At 40.4% G+C, this 23,817-nt stretch overlaps 1 protein-coding gene across 1 annotated transcript; it reads left to right on the top strand.

Annotated features, from left to right (window-relative positions):
- The first annotated feature begins 245 nt into the window (after window positions 1-245).
- Window positions 246-18,148, top strand: sypl1 (synaptophysin-like 1). Its single transcript, XM_033614173.2, has 5 exons — window positions 246-541; window positions 10,904-11,022; window positions 11,175-11,379; window positions 11,496-11,687; window positions 14,062-18,148. The coding sequence occupies exons 1-5, from the start codon at window positions 470-472 to the stop codon at window positions 14,191-14,193; spliced, it is 720 nt and encodes a 239-aa protein (XP_033470064.1). The 5' UTR covers window positions 246-469; the 3' UTR covers window positions 14,194-18,148.
- The last annotated feature ends 5,669 nt before the right edge of the window (window positions 18,149-23,817 follow it).

The following is a 23,817-nucleotide window of genomic DNA, read 5'->3' on the forward strand; positions in this document are numbered from 1 at the left end:
AATTTAGCATCCTTTTCCTGTAACTTAATCCACATTACGCTTTCTCACCAAAAGCGACGCGTAATTTGGCACACTTTACGCTCTTTACCCGCTACACCGCCTGCGTATTTTGCGCATCACCAAGTGGAGCGCTGGCCACTCAGTTTTCAGGCTACACTGCAAAAAATGTCCACTTCAACTAGTGATTTTGCCATTGACATTTCTTGTTAAAAGCTCCGGAAACGCATCAAGCTGTACTTCCACTAGACAGAATGATCTCACCTCCCTGGAAGTGATCTGACTCAGTTGCTTCAGCGCAAAGTTGGGTCGTTAAAGTCAGTTAAAATAACCTTGTGTGGTAATTTTTTTGCAGCGTCGGCAGTCAAACCACGTCACTCTGTCAAACAACTCCCCCTTTTTCCTCCCTGTTGGACCAACATCCACAGTTTAGGAACAACTGGGTAAAGATTTTAGATCAGAAGCGCAAATCATGATGACCGGATTTCGGCTGAACTTGTCGCCTCTGAAGGAGCCTCTGGGCTTCGTCAAGCTGGTGGAGTGGGTAAGTTAGATGCATATGCTGTGAAGTGTGTGTGTGTGTGTTTGTTAGTGTGTTTGTGTATGTGTGTCATACCCAGAGGACAGGGAGGTTCACAGCTTTTCTTGATCCTTGGGTTTTCCCTTTTCCCGGCGATTTTCACTTTGGAGAAAAAGTCTCTGAAGATGGCAAAAATATTTATATAGAAAGCATTTATCAACTTGGAGTTTTTTTTTTACTTATAAGAATGAATAAAATGCATGCAGTAATGTAATTTGATAATGACATTTTAAGGTGCAAACTTTGTCACACAAGAGCAACACCCAATAATCTGCCCAATATCACAATATTTTAGGTTTTCCTTGAGATTATTATATTCAATTTAACTTCACATGTCTGCCGCTGCTTACTATGAATTCAGATTTTTAAAGATTCCTAGAATAAAAGTATAGATGTCTTAAGTGAGCTCTCCTCTGCATTTGAGTCATCATGCTGGTTGCATGGGCCTGCCCATCAGAGTTACAGATTAATGCATCTCTCAGCAATAATTTACTTCTGAATAACTGTGCAGACGGTTGGCTACTCATACACTCGAGCACACGGTTTGTGCATCATGAGAGAACATGCAACAGCTCCTCCAGGAAAGTCCAGTAATCATTTCTGCTCTACATAACTGGGTCAGAGGACTCCAGCGTGGAGGCATTTTCTCAGCTCGGCCACAGTTTCTCTCAGCTGCTCTATTCTCCCATGATACAAACACACACGTACAGAGCTATAGAGCAGACAGTCATCTGACTCAGGACAAGGCTGTGTGTGTGTGTGTGTGTGTGTGTGTGTGTGAGAGAGAGAGAGAGAGAGTGTTTTTCACTGTTTTGGCCTTATGTAACCTTTATCTAACCCGACATATTTTGTGATTCACAACAGTCCGAATGATAAATTGTGTGTACAGTTTAATGCTCGGAATGTCCTGTGAGCTAAAACGGGTCCCAGCCCTCCCAATGGTCTAATGGCAACTGCAACATCATTAAAGCTGCAGTCACATACACATAACTTTTTGCTGAAACTGTCACTACAGCCAGACAGTAGTACATGAGACAGATAATCCATGGGAAAAATCATGTTCCTCTGCCTTCTTGTAGTGCTTCTAATGGCATTTAAATTCACCACACGTCAACTAAAACAACCAATCAGAGATGAGGAGTGACTGCTCGTGAACGCACCCTTCGAAAAGTGTAGGGTTAGCTAGCAAGCTACTAAAGATATAGCCCACTGAATGTATACGAATGCTGGAAACTTTGCTGATATTCAACCAGCTCTGTGTCATCACAGTGTGTGCAGAAGAATGGTGTTTGCCTTCCCGCGGAGCCCCCCGACAGTCTGGCAGCGGACTGACCATTCATCTGCACACACTGCGATGCCACACAGCTGGTTCAGTATCAGCAAAATTTCCCTTTATATTTATTGTCTTGTGTGGTGATCAGCAGTGATGTGGTGGTTCACTTTTACACTGTGATCTGTAGCCTATAGTTCGGCTTTAGCTTCTAACTATCTTTGTCTTTTTAACCTGTTGTTGCTGCTGAGTCAGTTTGACATCCTGGATATATCCTTCAAACACAGACTGTAGACCCCTCAGTCTGCTTCTCTCTGGAATCATTCTTTCATTTTTCCTAAAATATGATGATAGTTCATCAGGGAGTGCAGTTAGTCTACCCGTGGCCACCATGCTTACTGCGACTACGCAAGGGGACGGGGATTTGCAAAGGGTCAACTGCAGTCAACCTGATCAAACGTGAATCAAGATTCTGTCACTGCGTAGCTGATGCCTTGCCTCAAATGTTTTCATAAACATATTTTAGTGTACTGTTTAGCTGTAAAATGAGAATGTTTGTGACCTGGCTGCCATGTTGGCAACAGTGAAACCAAAATGAAGCACCGCCCACCAGCTGGAGCAAACTTTCTCAATTTACAGCTAAACAGTACACTAAACTATGTTTCTGAAAACATTTGAGGCGAGAAATCGGCAATGCAGTTCGAGTCTTGGTTCATATTTGATCAGTGCTGCCGAGTTGGACCTTCTCTAACTGTTGCTGTAGCTGTAAACTTTTTTGTATGAATTATCTACCTGTTTAATGTGGTTTTCAAAGTGGTTTACAACTCTCCTTGATTCAGAGACATTTTTAACACATGGCTGGTGCATGCTGGGCAAGACCTCTATTAATTAATAACATAACTGTTAAATACTATATGTCTTACGTTTAGGCAGCAGCAGTGAATGTGTGCTTGAGCGATGGTTTCTGGATATAAATTTAACACAGCAGCTGAATGGAAATGGCAAGTCTATATTTTATATATCATAGATGGTTGATCACTCCTGCCGTCAATGAAATTGTAGGACCCTGCGGGGTGTCTTGTCCAACATTTTTGTCCATTTACCCTGCTCTGAGGCATCTAAATGAAAAAGTAGTTTTCTTGGCACAGGAGTGGTTTAGACTAAACACTCATACCACCCTCGATGTTATCTTCCACGCAGTAGTAAACAGGAAGGAGGGTTCGGCGTAACAAATGCTCACAAGACTGCCCCATTCACTCAATATGTTGGATAAGGGTGATAAAGATATTTGTCTCATTTTGGTCCCTGTCAAAAAGTGGAGAAACTGGTTTCTGGGGCTTCTGAAGGAAGCCCAGTGACACAATGGGCACATGGTTCAGTGGCTTTGGGGTTTTTGGTCAAACTGATCTGGACTCAATGACCTCAGTGTAAGAATGCTGCTGATTATTATGTTTCCAACATTTGAAGTTGCACAGAGAACAGTAGATCAAGGCTAATGTTAGCATAGTAACTATGTTAGCATAGTAACTAATGTGTAGCTAACATTAGCTTAACAGCTATGTAACTTTTTAACAATTTTTTTTTTTATTTTGAAAAAGCATTCATTATTTCTGTAAATTAAATATGGACTTAAAACTCTTAAACAAAAGTTTAGGACTTGAGACTCAATGTGGCACTTGTCAGTCTTGACTTGGGACATGGCTCAAGACTTGTCAATCTTGACTTGGAACTTGACTCAAGACTTGTCAATCTTGACTAGGGTCAATCTTGACGTGGGACTCGATTTGAGATTTGTCAATCTTGACTTGGGACTTGACTTGAGACTTGTCAATGTTGACTCGGGACTTGGCTTGAGACTTGTCGATCTTGATTTGGGACTTGACCCGAGACTTGTCAATCTTGACTTTGGACTTGATTCAAGACTTGTCAGTCTTGACTTGGGACTTGGCTCGAGACTTGTCAATCGTGACTTGGGATTTGACTCAACACCTGTCAGTCTTGACTTGGGACTTAAATCGAGATTTGAAAATCTTGACTTGGGTCAGTCTTTATGTGGGACTTTGCTCGACACTTGTCAATCTTGACTTGGGACTTGGTTTGACACTTGTCAATCTTGGCTTGGAACTTGACATAAGACTCGTCAGTCTTGACTTGGAACTTGACTTGGGACTTAAGTGCAAAGACTTGAGACTTACTTTTGACTTGCAGAACAATGCCTTGGCCCCGCCCCTGCCTGTAACTGAGCTCCTATCACACACTGTGAGTGGTTGCAGTGTGTGCAGATGACTGATGCTGTCTCGCAGCTTGTGAGTGAAGACTGCCTGTGATTTCATTTGGCAGTCACTGGAATGTCCATAAATTGGTGCTGTGTGTTCTGCAGATGTGTGGGATGCCTCAGTACTGGCACGGCACTGCTGTTTGTCCACAGCTTTTGGCAGTCGCCATGTTTGGAGAAGGTGCCTCCTGCAGCCTTAATTAGGAGTAAATGGTGATATTGGAAATGTGACAAAATACCCAACTGTTCGACAATGTTTATGCAGCGTAGTATTGATGCTCTGTTTAAAAATGTGAACATAAACAAAAGAATTACAATGTGAGGTGTGTGTGTGTGTGTGTGTGTGTGTGTGTGTGTGTGTGTGTGTGTTGGTCCACCCTGGCTGTTAGTTATTCATGCTGAGGCGACGTGACCTCGTAGTGGGAGAGTGACAGAATCAGTGGAACAGGAATGTGAGAGAAGTAGCTTACCGTGGTGTGTGTGTAGCAAGAATAACAGGAAGTGGCAGCCAGTGACATCTGGAGAAACATCTGGAGAGTGGCCTCGAGGTGTGTGTGTATATGTGTGTGTGTGTGTGTGTGTGGATGTACAGTAAACGTGGGTGTGCGTGTGGGTTTTGTGGTGTGTAGCTGAAGGCTAAAAGTTGAGGTGGCCTGTCATAAGCATTTTTCAAGGGTGTGCATATGTGTGATAGAGTTGTGCTGATGTAACAGAATTTAAGAGGAGGTCAGACAAAGTGTGTGTCCTCATAGATGAACAGATTGCAGTACAGGTCATTACTTTGCTATTTGAGGTGTGGATCAAAGATCATTTCTTTGTCTTATGATGTCATCCACTCCCTGTCCACTGTATACTGTCGACTACAACATGATTGTCTTATTTTCAAGTGTTGATTTACATAATCTTTTGTTTTCTTTAACTTTGGTATCATTTTGTTGATTTTTTTGTCGATGATCACCCCCTGCTGATGTGTTCTGAGCCCCGATTCAGCCTGTAGAGTTTCAGTACAAAGGAGACCATCTTAACCTTTGAAGACAGACAGACATACAGATACAGTTAGCGTCTAGCAGCTAAAAAGCCAGATATTTCCCTCAAGAGATGGTGGGGACCAAAACAGAGATAAAAGGAGAGTGAATATCAGATTTAAGCCCCTTTCTCACTGCGCAAACAACCCACCAACACCCACTAACATCTGGCTTTTGTATTGTTCAGCTCAGATTGGCTTTCATCGGCAGCGTTGGAAATACAAACCCGAGTGTACAAGCTAATTATAGCCCCTTCTCAGCGCGATGCAATGACTGGCCGCCACAAAATACTGCCCGTTTCCATCCAAGCAGCGCTCGAAGATTTTTCCAAATTTAGTTCGCACCATGTTTGAGAAAGAAACTGTATGAAAAAAGAAGTGACCAAAATAACATTTTCACCGGTGTCCATGCTGCTTTACTGTTTACTAACCTGTTGTTCCTCCTGTCTAGGACATTGAACGTGAGACTCCATTAAACAAAAAAACAAAAACAAAAAAACAGAAAGCCATACCTGTCTACTGTCTCGTGTGCACTGCTCTGGTCTACTGACAATGGGAATGCAGTCCATTGTCTATTTTTAAGGGGTTTTCCTGCATTTCAAAAAACCTAAATAGACGCGCTAGCATGTTCTCATATAAACTTTTTAAAGTTACAATCTGGAAGGTCTCCATTTTGTTCTCTATGGCAACACCTGTGGCGATAAGCTGTAATTGCAGCGTGTTTCTTGGCAGACCAAGGCCTGGAAAGCTGCTGGTGAATTGATAGACACCAGTCCTGCAGCTGGTCAGATGAAAGGGTTACCACAGCATAGATGTGTGTGTGTGTGTGTGTGTGTGTGTGTGTGTGTGTGTGTGTGTGTGTGTGTGTGCAAGCGAAAAATGAATGACTCTGTGCCACCTGTGATTTTGACACCCAGTTTGTAATACTGCAGAATGCATGGGCTTTCATCAGTGGGTCATTATGGAGGGGTTTCAGAGCCGAAACAAAATATTTAAATACATAAATAATTATATTATTAAATTCTTAAATTAATAAAAAATATAGTTGTATAATAAAGATGTTTCAATAGATAAATATATATAAACTTTAATACATAATTATCTGTAAATAACAAAAATGTTTAAATAAATAATTATGTATTTTAATGCTTAATAAATAAAAAAATGAATCACAAATTAAATTACACAAGAAATATATGAATGTTAAATGTATTTGTGTATATATATTTATATATTTACACATTTTTCTGTATTTATTTATTACATTGTGTATTTATTTATATACTTCTTCAATTATCTGTACATTTATATATCTATTTAGAATTTTTTTAATTTTTGTATACATACTTTTACTGCTGTAGCCTGGGCCTCTGGGCCTAAATTCATACAATTAGTTTTGGCCCTTAAAACCCACTGTTGGCTATCGGCTCAATCTCCATTGTGTTACTCATTCGGCAATAGATAGTGACGCCACAAACATTTTTTTAAAATGAAAATTTTACTTTACTTCAGATGTGTATGTTTGGACTTCAAGATGTTTTTTTGAAAACTCTGACTTGAGGAAAGACTACAGATTTCTCGCCCATGTGATTGAAAAGGGTGAAAATGCCTCTTCAGTGAAGAAAGACAGTTGTTCTGTATGGAGCTCTGTCCTGTGATGTTAAACCTTTGAATTAGTGTTGTACTGCAGCACAGCTGTCTGTTGCATTGGAAGGCTCAGTGCGGTTGTGTGATGACAGGAAGAGACGCAGAGCTTTGAATGTCGAGAATGTGTGAAAGCTGTTAACAGTGCGTTTTGAGGAAAATGAATCAGATCCATGAAGTATGAGTAAAGCGATATCTGTGAGAGTCTGATGAATAATATGATCTGCCTACTGCAGTCTGAGGGGTTAAGCTCAGCGGCAGCCAGCCTGACTAAAAGAATTTAGTATGTGTTGGTTTTAAGGAGAGTATTAGTGTCACATGGCCTACACGCTGAATCAGATGCTTTCTGCCCTTGCGAGAAAGAATTCAAGAGCTGAATGGCAGCTTTAGTGCAGCCATGTAAGCCACATTTTATTTTAGTTGTGAGAGGAAGAGCTGCTAAATGATCTCATATGTTCGTCAACTCCTCTTGCTGTTTATTCCATAGGGCTGAATGACTGCAGCAGGAAACAGTAAAACGATACAAAGAAGATAGAAAATGGTACAAAATAAAGGTGTTCTTGAGAGATTTGATTTGGATTGGGTATTTCCTCAAGAGAAAAACAAAAAGCAAAAGATTCAAGGAAACTGATAAAAATGGTTGTGTAGTGAGTTTTATTTTCAGCTGTTTGTTGGAGTAAATGCTGGCCATCTGTTAATCCCTCTAGCTCTTAACTGCTGACGCTGTGTTTTTGGTTGCCAACTTTTCTCTGGGTGTGAGTTTATGGTGACAATATACTACACTTTAAAACTGTATTGTCCAAGAGCATATACAGTACAGGCCAAAAGTTTGGACACACCTTCTCATTCAATGCGTTTTCTTCATTTTCATGACTATTTACATTGTAGATTCTCACTGAAGGCATCAAAACTATGAATGAACACATGTGGAGTTATGTACTTAACAAAAAAAGGTGCAATAACTGAAAACATGTTTTATATTCTAGTTTCTTCAAAATAGCCACCCTTTGCTCTGATTACTGCTTTGCACACTCTTGGCATTCTCTCCATGAGCTTCAAGAGGTAGTCACCTGAAATGCTTTTCCAACAGTCTTGAAGGAGTTCCCAGAGGTGTTTAGCACTTGTTGGCCCCTTTGCCTTCACTCTGCGGTCCAGCTCACCCCAAACCATCTCGATTGGGTTCAGGTCCGGTGACTGTGGAGGCCAGGTCATCTGCCGCAGCACTCCATCACTCTCCTTCTTGGTCAAATAGCCCTTACACAGCCTGGAGGTGTGTTTGGGGTCATTGTCCTGTTGAAAAATAAATGATCGTCCAACTAAACGCAAACCGGATGGGATGGCATGTCGCTGCAGGATGCTGTGGTAGCCATGCTGGTTCAGTGTGCCTTCAATTTTGAATAAATCCCCAACAGTGTCACCAGCAAAACACCCCCACACCATCACACCTCCTCCTCCATGCTTCACAGTGGAAACCAGGCATGTGGAATCCATCCGTTCACCTTTTCTGCGTCTCACAAAGACACAGCGGTTGGAACCAAAGATCTCAAATTTGGACTCATCAGACCAAAGCACAGATTTCCACTGGTCTAATGTCCATTCCTTGTGTTTCTTGGCCCAAACAAATCTCTTCTGCTTGTTGCCTCTCCTTAGCAGTGGTTTCCTAGCAGCTATTTGACCATGAAGGCCTGATTCGTGCAGTCTCCTCTTAACAGTTGTTCTAGAGATGGGTCTGCTGCTAGAACTCTGTGTGGCATTCATCTGGTCTCTGATCTGAGCTGCTGTTAACTTGCGATTTCTGAGGCTGGTGACTCGGATGAACTTATCCTCAGAAGCAGAGGTGACTCTTGGTCTTCCTTTCCTGGGTCGGTCCTCATGTGTGCCAGTTTCGTTGTAGCGCTTGATGGTTTTTGCGACTCCACTTGGGGACACATTTAAAGTTTTTGCAATTTTCCGGACTGACTGACCTTCATTTCTTAAAGTAATGATGGCCACTCGTTTTTCTTTAGTTAGCTGATTGGTTCTTGCCATAATATGAATTTTAACAGTTGTCCAATAGGGCTGTCGGCTGTGTATTAACCTGACTTCTGCACAACACAACTGATGGTCCCAACCCCATTGATAAAGCAAGAAATTCCACTAATTAACCCTGATAAGGCACACCTGTGAAGTGGAAACCATTTCAGGTGACTACCTCTTGAAGCTCATCGAGAGAATGCCAAGAGTGTGCAAAGCAGTAATCAGAGCAAAGGGTTGCTATTTTGAAGAAACTAGAATATAAAACATGTTTTCAGTTATTTCACCTTTTTTTGTTAAGTACATAACTCCACATGTGTTCATTCATAGTTTTGATGCCTTCAGTGAGAATCTACAATGTAAATAGTCATGAAAATAAAGAAAACGCATTGAATGAGAAGGTGTGTCCAAACTTTTGGCCTGTACTGTATATGTAGGGAGGATCACAATCAAATTATAGTTATGGTTTCAATTTACCACTCAGTGTCAAATGTAACGCCTTGCTTACAGTTTTGCAGCACATCGCAGTATATTGAGTCATGAACCCCTGGATCATGATACGTATCATATTGCTAGATTATTGCACAACCCAACAGTTATCGTTTTCAGATTGAATGTTTATTAGAAATATTGAATATCCTCCCCTCCTCTGAAGGCCCTGACACACCAAGCAATGACCCAACTTTAACCAACAGGCAACCGTCGGTTAAAGTTAGGTCGTCGGTAAGTGTCTGCCACCCTTGTTCGTCAGTGCAGTGTGGCGCCAGTCTGCCTTTTTTCTGCCGATTCAGCATGTTGAATCAGTATCGGTAACTGCGTAGCCTATTGGTGAATGAAATCACTCTGATTAGCCGTTCAGCTCAGCGCATGACACAAGAAACGGAAGTGAGGAACGTAAACAAAGAGCTAAAGTTGTTTTTCTTTAGGCACAAGCTCTTTAGCAGAAACGTTTCGTGATGTTTTGTGTTCCTTTTCACTGGGGCACAGGTAATATGCTTTGTTATGTCGACATTGGATTGTGTTGCTAGTGTGCTAACTGGCTAACTAGCGCCAAGACGGTCGTCCGGTTTCCCTTTTTGAATGACGAACACAGACTTCCACCATCTGCTGGTGTGGAGAGTTATTTCCTCTCACGTAGGTGCAGAAGATACGTGTAGATTGCCTGTCAGCTGTAGTTTTTGGGGTGTGTTCATGTGCAACTTTTTTGGCTGGGACATGACGATGTCGGGCGACTCAGCAGGGAGCCTTTGTGGCCGCTAGTTCTTTTAAGTTGGTTTGGTGTATCTGGGCCTCTAAACAAATCTCTAATATCTTAAAGGTATACTATGCATAAATTGTTAGTTAGGCCACTGTTTTTGAACAGTATTGCCAGTGAAAGTAAAACTGAAAGGTTAGTTGGCAAACATAGACTGTATAGAATAATGGACGTAGCCACCATGACATTATCCATTGGTTTGTGGACTCCTGCATTAAAGGATGGAGCATTTCGGCTGTTGCCATCTTAGATTTTTGTAGCCAGGATGGATCTGACTTATAGACCTGCCTGTTACTTAAAAGGCCCCACCATTTAATATACGTAACTTTAAGCCAGAATAAAATGTAAACAGGTGAGTTATATGAAAATTCACCCTCCGTACAGTTGTCATTAACAGGAAATTAGCTATAGAGACCAAAACTGTTTTTTTGTAGGCTGCACTCATGTTTATTTCTCCTGTGAAGTTGGGCATTTTAACATGGGGGTCAATGGGGATTAACTCACCTCTGAAGCCACCCTCTAGTGACCATTCGGGGAACTATAGGTTTTAGCACCTCCGTGTTGCCACCTCATCAGCTAATAGCAAAATCCAGTTGCAATCGCCGTGGGTTTCAACCAGTCGCTATGCATACACAATATGCAGAATTCAAATTGGACCTGAATCCATTAACAGTACCACGAAATACCCATATGAAATGGTTTTCAGCTGAAAAAATGGTTTTGTGGTTTAGTTACTCTTTACATTTCTTGATTTTGATGATATTCCTCCAAAGCCAAACAGGGTTTTCTCCCATCAGTCTCAACCATCTCCCTAATCACTCATTCTCTCTTGTCTGCCCAAACAGCTCACAGCCATATTTGCTTTTGGAAGCTGTGGCGGATACTCAGGGAAGAACATCTTATCTCTCTTCTGTGGTGATGGCAGAAATGAAACTATCGATGCCAACTTCCACTACCCATTTAGGTGAGAATCACAACACATTTAGGTGATTTTTCAATGTCAGGTGCAGGTTTGAAATGTCACTTGTTGTCAGTTGTGTAATCACTTTCAAAAGGACAATAAAATAAAACAGCAATAATGATGATTTTTAACCTTCCTTCTTACATTGTGGCCAGGTTAAGCCAGGTCCCACTCATCGAGGGAAACACCACTCTTTGTAATAACTCTGCCACAACGACACACATGGTGGGCGACTCAGCATCCTCAGCGGAGTTCTTTGTGGGCATCGCCATCGTCTGTTTTTTGTACAGCATGGTGGCTCTGTTGGTGTATTTAGGCTACATGCACGTCTACAAGGATTCTGACTTTGGACCAATTTTTGTGAGTATTGATCTTGCTGGTCAGTTGCCCAATAGACACACAGATGAAAGTGGGTCACTGTAATTGAGAGACTTGTGGCTTGTGTCTGACGCTGATGGGTTCATCCTCGTTTCCAGGACTTTTTGATCACAGCGATCCTGGTCTTTCTGTGGCTGGTGTGTTCGTCCGCCTGGGCGAAGGGCCTGCAGAATGTGAAGTACGCCACGGACACTGAGGGCCTCAGCGCCACGCTGGGACTCTGCAAGGGGAGCAACATCACCTGTGAGGTCACGGAGTACGCCAGCATGCGGACCCTCAACATCTCTGTGGTGAGTAGAAACACAGAGCGGTTTTACAAACAAGAAGGTTTTGGTTACACTTGAACCAGTCAGTATTCACTTCAGCTGTCAATCATTTCCAAATCTAAATAAATGGCCAGTACAGAGGCCATTTCTACAAAAACAAAATTGGTCATTGATTCTGGCAGTGTCCCAGCCCCTTAAGTTTAAATAATACTACACTAGAACAGTACAGTAGGGACAAAACGTATCCACCTGAATCTAATGTCATTTTAAGTCCACATTGATAGCATAGCCATGCTAACATACCTGTTTTGTCAGGGATTTAAAGGTGAGGTGGGGCGAAAACAAACTACTATGGCAGGCGATACTGAGAAAGGTAAACGGTAAATGGACTGCACTTGTATAGCGCTGTTCTAGTCTTCCAACCACTCAAAGCACTTTAACACACATTCACACACTGGTGACCGAGGCTAGCGTACAAGGTGCCGCCTGCTGCTCAGGAACCATTCACTCGCACTCACACACCGATGGAACAGCCATCAGGAGCAATTTAGGGTTCAGTATTTTGCCCAAGGATAATTTGACTGGAGGCTGGAGGATCTGGCCATCGAACCACTGATCGATGACCCAATCTACCTCTGATCCACAGCCAAATCAGAACAGCCTCGATGTCAGCGTCTTTGTGGTCTAAAGCATTCGCCATTGTTGTTATTACTCCTTATATTGGTTCCAGCCCACTGCTGGGCAACTGCATGACAACGCTAGTCCCGCCCGTGGCAGTGATTGCCAACGAGTGACACTGGAGCTTAGTCATATTTTATTTTAACCAAAAAAACGCTGTTTCATGTCACAATGCCTGAGGAGTCAGTCAACTCCCACTCGGTGGAGTGGGTGGATTCAAAGGTCTTGAGCCAGGCAAAAGATAATCCACAGACCTTGCTGTGAACGGTTTCATGTAGAAACTATTTTCTGACCTGGTTAGTAGTAATATTCATGTTTTCATCTTTTTTTTTGGTTGTTTTTTTTACAACTAATACTGACATTTATACTGACAGTACTAATGAGAACCACAAGTTAAAGAAAGGGACCTGGGCCCTGTTTCCCAAAAGTATCTTAAAGGGACAGTTCGCCCCCAAATAAAAATAGATATTCTTCCTCTTACCTGTGGTGCTATTTTGAAGTCTAAAATTGTTGGTGTGTTGCGAGTTGCAGAGTGTTGGAGATATCAGCCGTAGAGATGTCTGCCTTCTCTCAAAAGTAATGGAACCAGACGGCACTCAGTATGTGGTTCTCAAAGTGCCAAAAAAAAAAAAAAACTTGAAAAACTCTACAGCAATGTCTCTTTCCAGAAATCATGACATGGTTACTGAAGATAATCCACACACCTTGTTGAGAGCACTACAACATAGGGACTATTTTCTTTCAACCAAACCAGACACACTAACCATATCACTGCACAGAAGGAAGTGTGCATCTACTCATGGACAAGAGGCTCATGCATGTGACAGAGCGAGATATAAATATTTATGGCATCCTCCTCAGCTGAGCTGTAACAATAGCTAGCACCACTGAGCTAGCTATTGTTACAACTCAGCTGAGGAGTAACAATAGCTAGCTATTGTTACTCCTCAGCTGAGTTGTAACAATAGCAATAGCTAGCTATTGTTACTCCTCAGCTGAGTTGTAACAATAGCAATAGCTAGCTATTGTTACTCCTCAGCTGAGTTGTAACAATAGCTAGCTCAGTGGTGCTAGGTGAGCTAGCTATAGCAGCACGCTTCCTTATGCAAGGTTGGTGTAGTTTATTTGAAAGAATTCTCAAGACCTTGTTGTGAACAGTTTCATGTAGGAACTATTTTCTCTCTAATAAACTACACAAACCAACCGTATAACCACTCAGAGGGAAGCATGCATCTACTGCTAGCTCACCTAGCACCACTGAGCTAGGTAACATTACATCTCAGCCGAGGAGGACACCATTAATATCTCTCACAAGCACAAGCCACTCATCCATGAGTAGATGCACACTTCCTTCTGTGCGGTAATACAATTGGTGGGTGTAGTTAGGGGTTAGAAAGAAAATAGTTCCCACATTAAACTGCTCTCAACAAGGTCTGTGGATTATCTTGAGTAACTGGGTCATGATTTCTGGAAAGAGACATTTCCGTGAAGTTTTTTAAGTGTATTTGTTTGCCGCTGTAAGCACCACAAGCTGAGTGCCATCTAGCTCCATTATATTCAAGAGGAGGCAGACATCTCTACGGCTGATATCTCCAACATAGTGAGAGATTTGTCATTGTGTAAAAATACAGATTTACAGTACATTATAAGAAACCTCCTTTGTCACATGTGTTTTCAGGTAATATTAATCTAGTTTTTTTTTCTGTCTGCATTCTTCCAGGTGTTTGGCTACCTCAACATGTTTGTGTGGGCGGGAAACGCCTGGTTTGTGTACAAGGAGACACGTTGGCACTCCCAGAAATTCTCCTCTCAGCCTGGACCTGGAAGGCAACAGGTCCCTGCACCCATCTAACACTATAAGGCAAAAGAAAGTCACAGTCACACACACATACTTAACACACAGATAGATCAGACACAAACAAGTTGAGCACACCTTGCATGCATGCACATTTATGATCACGTGTGAAGACATTATTACACATACCCTCACATAAAAAAAGCTCTGTGACGATGATGAAGACAGACAAATTGATCCATGGTCAGTTTAAAAACTGATGGATTTGGATATATAGATTGGATTTGGACTTTATCGACACAGTAGCAGCTGTGTAGGCAGTACACAGAGCTGAATTAACATTTTGTAACCCAAAATGTCACATCACTTCTCACACAAACACGGTATACATGAACTGAGAACAGTTCTAAAAGCAATGTAAATTTCCCAAAAGATTTCCTCTGAAGGCCTAAGCACCCTGCAGCTGTAGGAGGCTGTGGGAGGAGAAAGTGTTTGGTTTCATGTGTAGATTAGCCTTTGTTATTTTTTATTTTTTTTACCTTTTTCATATAGTACAGCACACCAATGCAATTAGCATGTCAAATCCTTTTATCCGTGCCTTCTTAGAATAAATCCTAGATGGTTTCTTATGCTTTAGGAAGCAGATACATGCACAGGAAAAGACCAAATGTGTTAGTCCTTCCATCTCAGTAGCAGCATTATATATTATGAGTCTCAGAAACAGTGGCGCCATTTGAAATCTTTCATAAGGTTGGCCAGATGGAGCAACATAAACCAAAAGCCATAACTGAACTTCAGGAATTCGCTTATGCTATTTAAGTATAGTTGAAAATTATGTCAATATGGAGAGTTAAGGAATCACATATTGTGCCTTTAGCTTCTTATGTTACTAATTATCTGATGGTCATAGACTAATACTGGTTAGCATTTTGAGTTCCACAACAGTCCTGTTTTAATGTGTTATGTATCTATATGTGACAGGTGATTCATTGTTCTTTAGATAGGCTGGTTGTCCTCAACCTTATAAAGGCAAATACACAGTTTTAATTTGAAGGAGTATATTGATATAAGGAACAAAATGTTTACTGGGAACAAGCCTTACCAAGTTTAGGAGTTTTGTGGGTACCCATAGAACCCATTTTCATTTGAATATCTTACGGTGAGAGTTCAAGGGAGTCCTTAATAGATGGCCATGCTCAAAGCCACAACAAAATAATGGGAGATGACACGAGAAATTAAAGCAAGAAGATCATAATTTATTTTAACTAACCCAAATCCAACATATCAAAGAATGGTATGAGGTGTGGCAGTCAGTAAATCAGTAATGTTAGCGTGTATGCATGCTTGTCAAATTAGTGAGTGGTGTTATAAGGTGAAAAAGCAATTAAGCAAAATAAGGAGCATGGAGAGAAGAGAGCAGAGTTCCCCTTTTGTCCTCTCTCTCTCCCTGTTCGCGGAGCAAATGAGATGTGCTCTTATAGTGCGGGGAACACCGGGCCCAGGTGTTCCCAGCAACTAACAGCGGACCCAACGCCTCCTGCTGGTAATCTGTAATACAAAAAGAAATAGACACCACCAGCCCAACAGCCACAAGAGGCGTGGCCGTCACACCTAACTTCAGGGTGTTTTCACATATAGTCCTTTTTAAACAAACCAAACTCAGTGCTCTTAAAGTGCACCAAAAAGTGGACCAACAGAAAAGAGACTCGGTTCTTTTTGTCTTCACATTGTCAGTTCATTTGAAAGAGGACTCAGTTCTCTTTCTAGCCACACTATATACAATATATATTGACGTAGTTTTGTTTTTACTTTGAGATGAACTTGAAATTGGAGAAAAACCCTAGTGTGTCTGTGCTGTTGACTGTTGCCATTTGATGTATTCTGCTAGAGATTCTGTTAGACCAAACTACTCCTCGTCCTTGCAAGTGTTACAGGCCGACGTGGTTTCGTCTGTTTTTTCAATCGTCCCAGTGCAATAGCATGTGATCTAGAGTTCTAAATACAATGGCAAAGCGAACCTGGAGCGCTTTGTGCTCACAAGGCACGGGTTAAGCGAACTGCACTGCAGACTTGAAGCGAACCAAGGGGTCTGAGTTCTCTTGGAGTTTTCACATATGCGCAAAAAAAGCTGAGTCCGTTTAGAAGGCTGAAAAGACACCAAGTGTGAAAACACCCTTAGAGCGTTATTTAGCTCCCTTAGCAATGAACTATGCTGACATGGTTGGTACCAATGGGTGCCTTTGGTTGTCTAGTTTCCAAAGATACCACTATCTTCATGTTAGCTCAAAAAATGAGCCAGGAAAAGAGGTGTCCTTACTGCTTGGTCGAATTTATTACACCTTTTCTTATATACTGATGAATGTTAGGTACTTTGAAGTCATCCACAAAACCAACCACAAGAAACAAGAGTTCATTTCTGGAGATAATAAGGATAATGTGATCAAGGTTTTCAGGGTAATAGAGAGGGTGAGACAGTAGTGTACTATGAAGTACTCCATACCACATTACCAAAACAGAGAATGATATTCATTGTAATTTATTGACATACATTATATTGCATATTATCCCTTTAAGTTGAGTCATGCATATTTCATATCATGATACATTTTTTAGATGCAAAGCACCTTGTGTATCTTGAAGATGACTCACTGACTCATTCTTTCATTCATAGGCTCTCTCACAGTTAGCCCACTTGCCCTCTAGTGATGGCTAGCAGGTACTGCAACAACTAAACTAGGATTAATACAAACATTGATGATGTGAATGCAAATAAAAGTCTTAATCCTCTTCTGATTTTTCTCGGTAGGGTAAATCTGTGCAGACGAGGAGACAGGTTAGATATTTTAAACTTTAAGAAATGTAAAATTGTCTCAAACCAAAATATTACAGAGGAGGTATTTGCATTTAGTGTTCTTATCACAGCATGCACAGTGCTCTCATGTGGTGCCTAATATGCTTTTATGATGTCCTTTCAAGCACCCTGAGAGTGTAAATCCATTAAGAATACTCGATTAAAAGTGTGCTACTTAATTAGATCAGAAAAATGTTGGTGTGTGAGAACAGCCAACGTCTGAAATCTTTCACTTCCTGTGTGTCCAAAAGCTTTGATTGATTTAGTCTCTACTAAGGTACCAGAAGAAAGTTAAAACCTTCCTTAATTGTGTAAGAAAAATGTTTGGTGTTTTTTGAATGTAGTCATTTTCATTCATCACTGTTGAACCTTGCCATAGCACTATTCTTACCCCCTGTTTGAGCTCATTTCATATCTCTGTGTGTTAAATCAGTTATTCTGTTGTTGTCCAAAACAGTTTGTCTTGTTTTTTGATTGTCTAGTTTTTATAAAGCCTTCCTGATACACCAAACAGTTAGCTGGTGTTTTATAAACTATCACATTTTTTGTCTTTTTTTTTTTTCATTTTTAGCATATGTAGATGAATATTTGAAGGGCTTTTTGATTTTATTGTTGTTTTATGCCTTTTGATGCGGTTAAAATGTAAGTGGGATGATTTTAAAGTCATTTAACTTTGTCATTCGGCAAAGTTAAAGGTATACTATGCAGGATTGTCAACAAGCTCCCCAGTGAAAGTGACAGTAAAGCCAACCCCAGATTCACTCTCTTGGATATGTGCCACTAATGGTCTGGCAGCTGGTCTCTACCTTTTTATAAAGCCCCGGAAAATACACCACTACACACTTCTCATAGGTCATAAGTGATGATTGAGAGGGATTACTTCTGTTTGAGTCTATACATTGTTTGTTAGGAGAATCCTGCATAGTATATCTTTAAATGAATGTGTGTGTGTGTGCATGTGTGTATGTGTGTGGTGTACTGGTTATACCTCTGCACTCTTGTAATCATCATCCGACCAGCTATAGCTTTGTCAATGATTTCTATGCATTTAACCTGCCAAACTGTCTTATTCAAGAGAGAGACGTACATTCACTCTGTGACATGCACAATTTCAGTGTACCTTTTTTTTTTTTCAATAAAAATGAATGATTTTTTCATTAATCTCTTTAGTGAACGTCCTATTCATTTGCAAATGTGTGTGTGGTTGTATGTGTGCACTGATAAATGCACTCTGCCTGTGAGTGTGTCTGTCTGTCACTTTTCTGTCAGGCCACGACATGGATGCCAAAACATTTTCCAAAACATCCATTTAGCTTTAATTTCACTGCACATTTTTATGTCTCCGAGCTGGCAACAGCTGTGTCTGGAGGTGTTATGTTTTCATACTGTCAGCCAGTCAGTGCATCCGTTCATCCATACAAATGTCCATCCGTCCGTCTGTCCCTTTCTCTCCCACTCTCATGAGCACCTTGTGGGAATTTCTTCAAATTTGGCCCAAACGTCCACTTGGACTTGCCGATGAATTGATTAGAATTTAGTGGTCAAACGTCAAGGTCACTGTGACCTTGTGTCCATCTCATTCTTGTGAACGCAATAACTCAAGAACGCCATGTAGGAATTTCCTCAAAGTTGGCACAAACTTCCACTTGGACTCAAGAATAAACTGATTAGAATTTTGTGATCAAAGCTCAAAGTTCAAGGTCACTGTGACTTCACAAAATGTGTTTGGCCATAACTAAAATTTGACAAATTGGCACTAACGTCCACTTGGACTTACCAATGAATTGATTAGAATTTAGTGGTCAAACGTCAAGGTCACTGTGACCTTGTGTCCATCTCATTCTTGTGAACACAATAACTCAAGAACGCCGTGTAGGAGTTTCCTCAAATTTGGCTCAAACTTCCACTTGCACTCAAGAATAATCTGATTAGAATTTTGTGGTCAAAGCTCAAAGTTCAAGGTCACTGCGACCTCACAGAATGTGTTTGGCCATAACGTAAGAATTCATATGCTATGACAAAATGTCTCTTAGGATATAATGAAGTGATGACATTTTATATCCAAAATTTCAAAGGTCATTTTCATTGTGACATCACAATGTTCTGCAAAGACACTTCTGGCCATTACTCAATGTCATATCTCAGGAGCAGAAGGGGAGACATTTGGTCAGATACTGAATTGGCAACACAAATCTTGGGTGTCCACCTTGAAACTGTGCTGATTGTATAGACCAGGGGTCAGCAACCTTTACCATCAAAAGAGCCATTTTTGGTCAAAAAAGCTCTCAAATAATCTGCCTGGAGCCGCAGAAAAAAATGGAGCCTTATAATGAAGGTAACAGTAAGTCTAAATTCACCCATCATTTTAACTGATAGATCTAAATGAGCATTTATTAATATTTCTTACCACAAGGTGGCTACTCTGCAGTGGGCCATTTATGATTGTTTGGTACTTTAACTTTGCAGGGTTGGCGGTAAAAGCAAACAAATATGTCCATGTGCTGTTGAATTCTCTACTCCAATTCTCTTCCAAGACTTTTTTTTTAATCTTGAATCCATAGCTAGCTTAGTTAGGGAGATCCAAGGCAAACCATTGATACTGAGGTTTGACAAAATTTGTAGGAAAAGGCAACGGGCCATATGACGCACATTTAGTTGATGAAATGTAAAAATGTTTTTGGAATGTTTTTTTCTGTGTATAGGCTGCACATTTTTACAGTTGAGAATGTAAGAGTCACCCAAGGCCTTTGACAATGAAAAATGATAATTAAAATGTTAAAAAATTGCCGTAATTAATTTCTTTGTAATTTTTTGCCAAAGCCACAGGGAGCCACTGGAGAGGGGTGAAAGAGTCGCATGTAGTTTCTTTGCAGCAACATTAATATTTGAGACATTGTCAGCTGACCTATGCAAGAGGCAACTGTCATATACTTCTGGACAGACATGGACTTAAACTGTAACTACAACTTGACTTCTTCACAGACGTATATACAACCCAGAGGCGGTAAGTTTCTCCTGGTCATGTGTGAAACAGATGATTATGCAGAGCAGGTTTAAACATCTGAAAAATAGTATAATTAGGGGCCGGGCAGCCTAAGCTGGGGGGTTTTCCAGAAAGCGGGTTATGTGAAAACTCAAAGTAAGTTAACCCTGAGATGAGGGAAACTCTGAGTTATCCGTTCCAGAAAGAGAGGTAACTGAAACTCTGAGTCAGTCACCATGGTAACAGACTCTGTGAACATAACCTGCTCGCTGACAGGTTTTCTTCAATAAACCCTGAGTTTTTCTCTGTCTCCTCCCTCTTACACGCTGTTTCATTTCCTCATTCATTCAGTCCGTGTCAAAGCTTGTATCGAAGCACATTAATTAGCGGAGATTTACCGTCTGTCACAGTCTAAATCCTGCTGGATATTAGTTTGTTACTCAGGACTGTCTTAAGTTACTGAATTTATGCACATCAATCATTTCTTTGGACATCGGTTTTTGTCTTTACATTCAAATATTACACAGCGAGAATTCATCCTCAGCTCAGAATCAAACCTCTGTCCTTTTTATATTTATTATTTTTTATAACACTGTGCACAAGGATCAGACTGTCAGTCTGTTAGAGCAGCTCCGAAATGTTTATTGCACATAATGTGTAGGTCTAATTATTTAAATTTTAAAAATCGGTATGAAGCTTTAGACATGTAGTATCAATGACTAATGATCTCTATCAGTGATGTCATTGGTCGCACTGATGGAGCATAATTCCTATAGCCTAATATTGGGGATTATATGTTCATATTTCTGAGTGAGCAATGGTGCAGCGTTTCTGTGTCTTTACATTTACTACATTTGTAGCTGAAATAAAGTCACTGAATGCTGTTGAGTCAAGATACAAATAGATGTGCAACATTTTAAAATCTACTGTATTTTAACCTCAACGCCTTTTCAAGTGCAAATCACCAAACATATTATTACTGGGTCAGATTTTGAGTTTACAGTCATGTCTTTATGTCTTTGATCTATAGCCTAGCCTATATGTTTTAAATCTTCCTATTTTTCAGTTGCTGCCTCCTGTGTTTTTCCCCATCAGATTAAATCTGAACAAATATATTATTGTATATTATTAGTATAATGTAGTCTAATGTATCGACAGCCTGATACACAGTCAGATTCCACCACTTTATCTTCATTAAGAATTATGTAAGTCTGATAAATGATGAATAAACGGACAACTCTGAATAAAACTTTTTTATTAACTCTATGGTTAACTTATTTACATTTTCCTTGCTCTGACTCAGGCTCTTCTTTTAAAGATAAACGTGCACCGTCTGCTACACATGCATTAATATCTCTACATCCACTGGATTAAAATAGAGGCGCTGTCTTTTATTTACCTGTTGCCATGGTGAATCGTGGAGTCGGAGCTCCATTGATGATGGCTTTTCATTGTCGGCTTAACTCAGAGTGAACATACTCAGAGTTGACTGAACTAACTCAAATCAGCTGTTCTGGAACCGATAACTCGGAGTTTCCCATCTCAGGGTAAATCAACTCAGAGTTCAGGGTTAGACTCAGTTTGTTGAACCTCCTACCTGGAATACCCTTCTGCTATTGTTATCCTGCATGTTGTTGTTGTTGTTCTTCCCTCTTCTTTCTTCTTCTTCTTCTTCCTCCGAGGAAATCCTACTTCTCATGCGCGAAAAATCACCAAACTTTGCACAAAGGTGCAGTCCCATGCCAGATTGCCTCAGCTGTAAAAACAGGCCAATAGTCCTGATGGTGGCGCTACAGCAAGCCTCTAAAGTTCAAAATTTTGAAAATTCACAACAAATCAACCATATATGTTACCGATTTGCAACTTTCACCAAAATGTAGCCCCAATACTGAAGAAACTTTTGTACATTTAAACCTATTGCAAATTATGAAGTCCAGCACTCTGTTTTTTTTTCAAAAACTATAAAACTTATTGAACCTATCTCCTCCCACAATTTTTGCTCAATTGACACCAAACTTGCTACAGAGCATCTTCAGACTGTCCTACACAAACCATCCACACAGATTTTTGATTGATCAAAAATTGAGTCTACAGTGCATCAAAATGTTTGACTGTAAACGGCATTGTAAACTTATACTTGCAAATTCTTGCTAAATACATTTTCAATGTTCATTAAAAAAAAAAGGACAAAATTTTGGAGTCATGGAAGATGATGTTTGGAAAATATCAGAATTTTATCTCAAAAACTGAATTTTTTACAGCATTTTGAATTTCGCTCTCATGCGAACAGTTGGAGTCAATGCAAAAATGGCATTTTTAAACATCAGTTTTTCACTTATGGAGCCAATAAATCATTGTGAAAAACAAATTACCAACATCTTCATGCTGTCTAGATGCAATGTGTGTATTTTCGGATTTTTGTCTTAATAACTGAATTCAAACAGCCGTTTGAAATCTGCCTTTACACACTAACAGCTGCTGTCTTGCACACAGGTGACTGGCTTAGTCAATTTGTGAAGCTACATGTGATATTCCTGTTTGCCAATTAGCTCAGCGAGATAGAGGATGGTTCTTGGTGTTGAAGATTGTGAGTTCAAGCCTCAGCTCGTGCAACATTTCCATATGAGAAATCTACCCGAACTTTTCATAAAGGTCCAGTCCCGTGCCAGATGTCCTCAACTGGAAACACAAGACAATAGTCCTGATAGTGGCGCTACAGCAAGCCTCTAAATTTCAAAACTTTGAAAATTCATAACAAATCAACCATATGTGCTACAGCTTTGGAGCTTTGGAGCTTTCACTTTGAAATTTGCATTTACATGGCATGGATGGCTACTGTCTGGCACCCTGATGCTTGGCTTAGTCAGTTTGTGAAGCCACAGGTGAACTGTCACTTGCCAATTAGCTCAGTGAGATAGAAGACGGACTTCAGTCTTAGATGTTGTGAGTTCAAGCCTCAACTAAGGCAGAACGGCTATTCTAATGTGAAAGTCCTATGTTCAGGCATCATGTTATGTGGATTAGAAACTACCAAGGTTAAAATAATTATGATCCAGTTATTTTCTATATTAAATGTTTGTCTATAAAATTATGTAGAATTCATATTACCTTTCCCCAATTCCAATCTGGCATCCACAAACATCTCACTTTGTCTGACTAAAGGTCAAAAGGTCCAAAACCATGATAAAGCAAGATTTGAGGAGGATATCCTCAAATCTGCGAAGGCAACTCCAACACTGATGCCTGAAACAATCAATCCATCATGAAATAGTTGTGGATTAATTATTTGTTTGACTTATTGATTTATTGACTAATCATTGCAGCTGTAGAATTCCTATAATGAGCTAGAAGAAGTTTTAAACATATATACCACAGAGTTGTCTCTTGCTAATTAGCTCAGTGAGATAGAGCATAGTCTCTTATGCTTAGAATGCCACCTTTTTTCATCTTCCTACACTCTGCTTGTTGCTCAGAATTGCCTAATTTTGCCTAAAATTGCCCGGCCCCGACCATTGCTGCACAGCAGCTATACTTTTGTTTGGATTCAGCTGCTCAGGTGAGATTTAAAAAGAAAAGCCTTATGAGTCTAAAAGGGTGAAATAAAAGAGTGAAAGCATCTGAAGACATTTGTGACCCAAACCCGTTAATATTACCCTTGAAGAGACAGACAAACAGTACTCTGTGTTTCCTTGTTTGTCTCCTGTGACCTCCTGATTTGTCCTGTGACCTCAATGATCACTGTGCGGGAAACAAACACAATGCTGTGGCTGAGTCACCCTCTGTGTGAGAGAACAGAGAAGTGTGCTGGTGTGTGTTTGTGTGGGAAAGGAAGGATTGCATTTAACCA

This window comes from Epinephelus lanceolatus, chromosome 23 (genome assembly GCF_041903045.1).
Source record: "Epinephelus lanceolatus isolate andai-2023 chromosome 23, ASM4190304v1, whole genome shotgun sequence".
NCBI lineage: Eukaryota > Metazoa > Chordata > Actinopteri > Perciformes > Serranidae > Epinephelus > Epinephelus lanceolatus.

Bases quoted from the DNA above. Each gene is read 5' to 3' on its own strand.
- sypl1 (XM_033614173.2), top strand. From the start codon at position 470: ATGATGACCGGATTTCGGCTGAACTTGTCGCCTCTGAAGGAGCCTCTG. The intron at 11,380-11,495 runs GTGAGTATTGAT...CCTCGTTTCCAG, and splicing joins CTGACTTTGGACCAATTTTT to GACTTTTTGATCACAGCGAT. The intron at 11,688-14,061 runs GTGAGTAGAAAC...GCATTCTTCCAG, and splicing joins GGACCCTCAACATCTCTGTG to GTGTTTGGCTACCTCAACAT.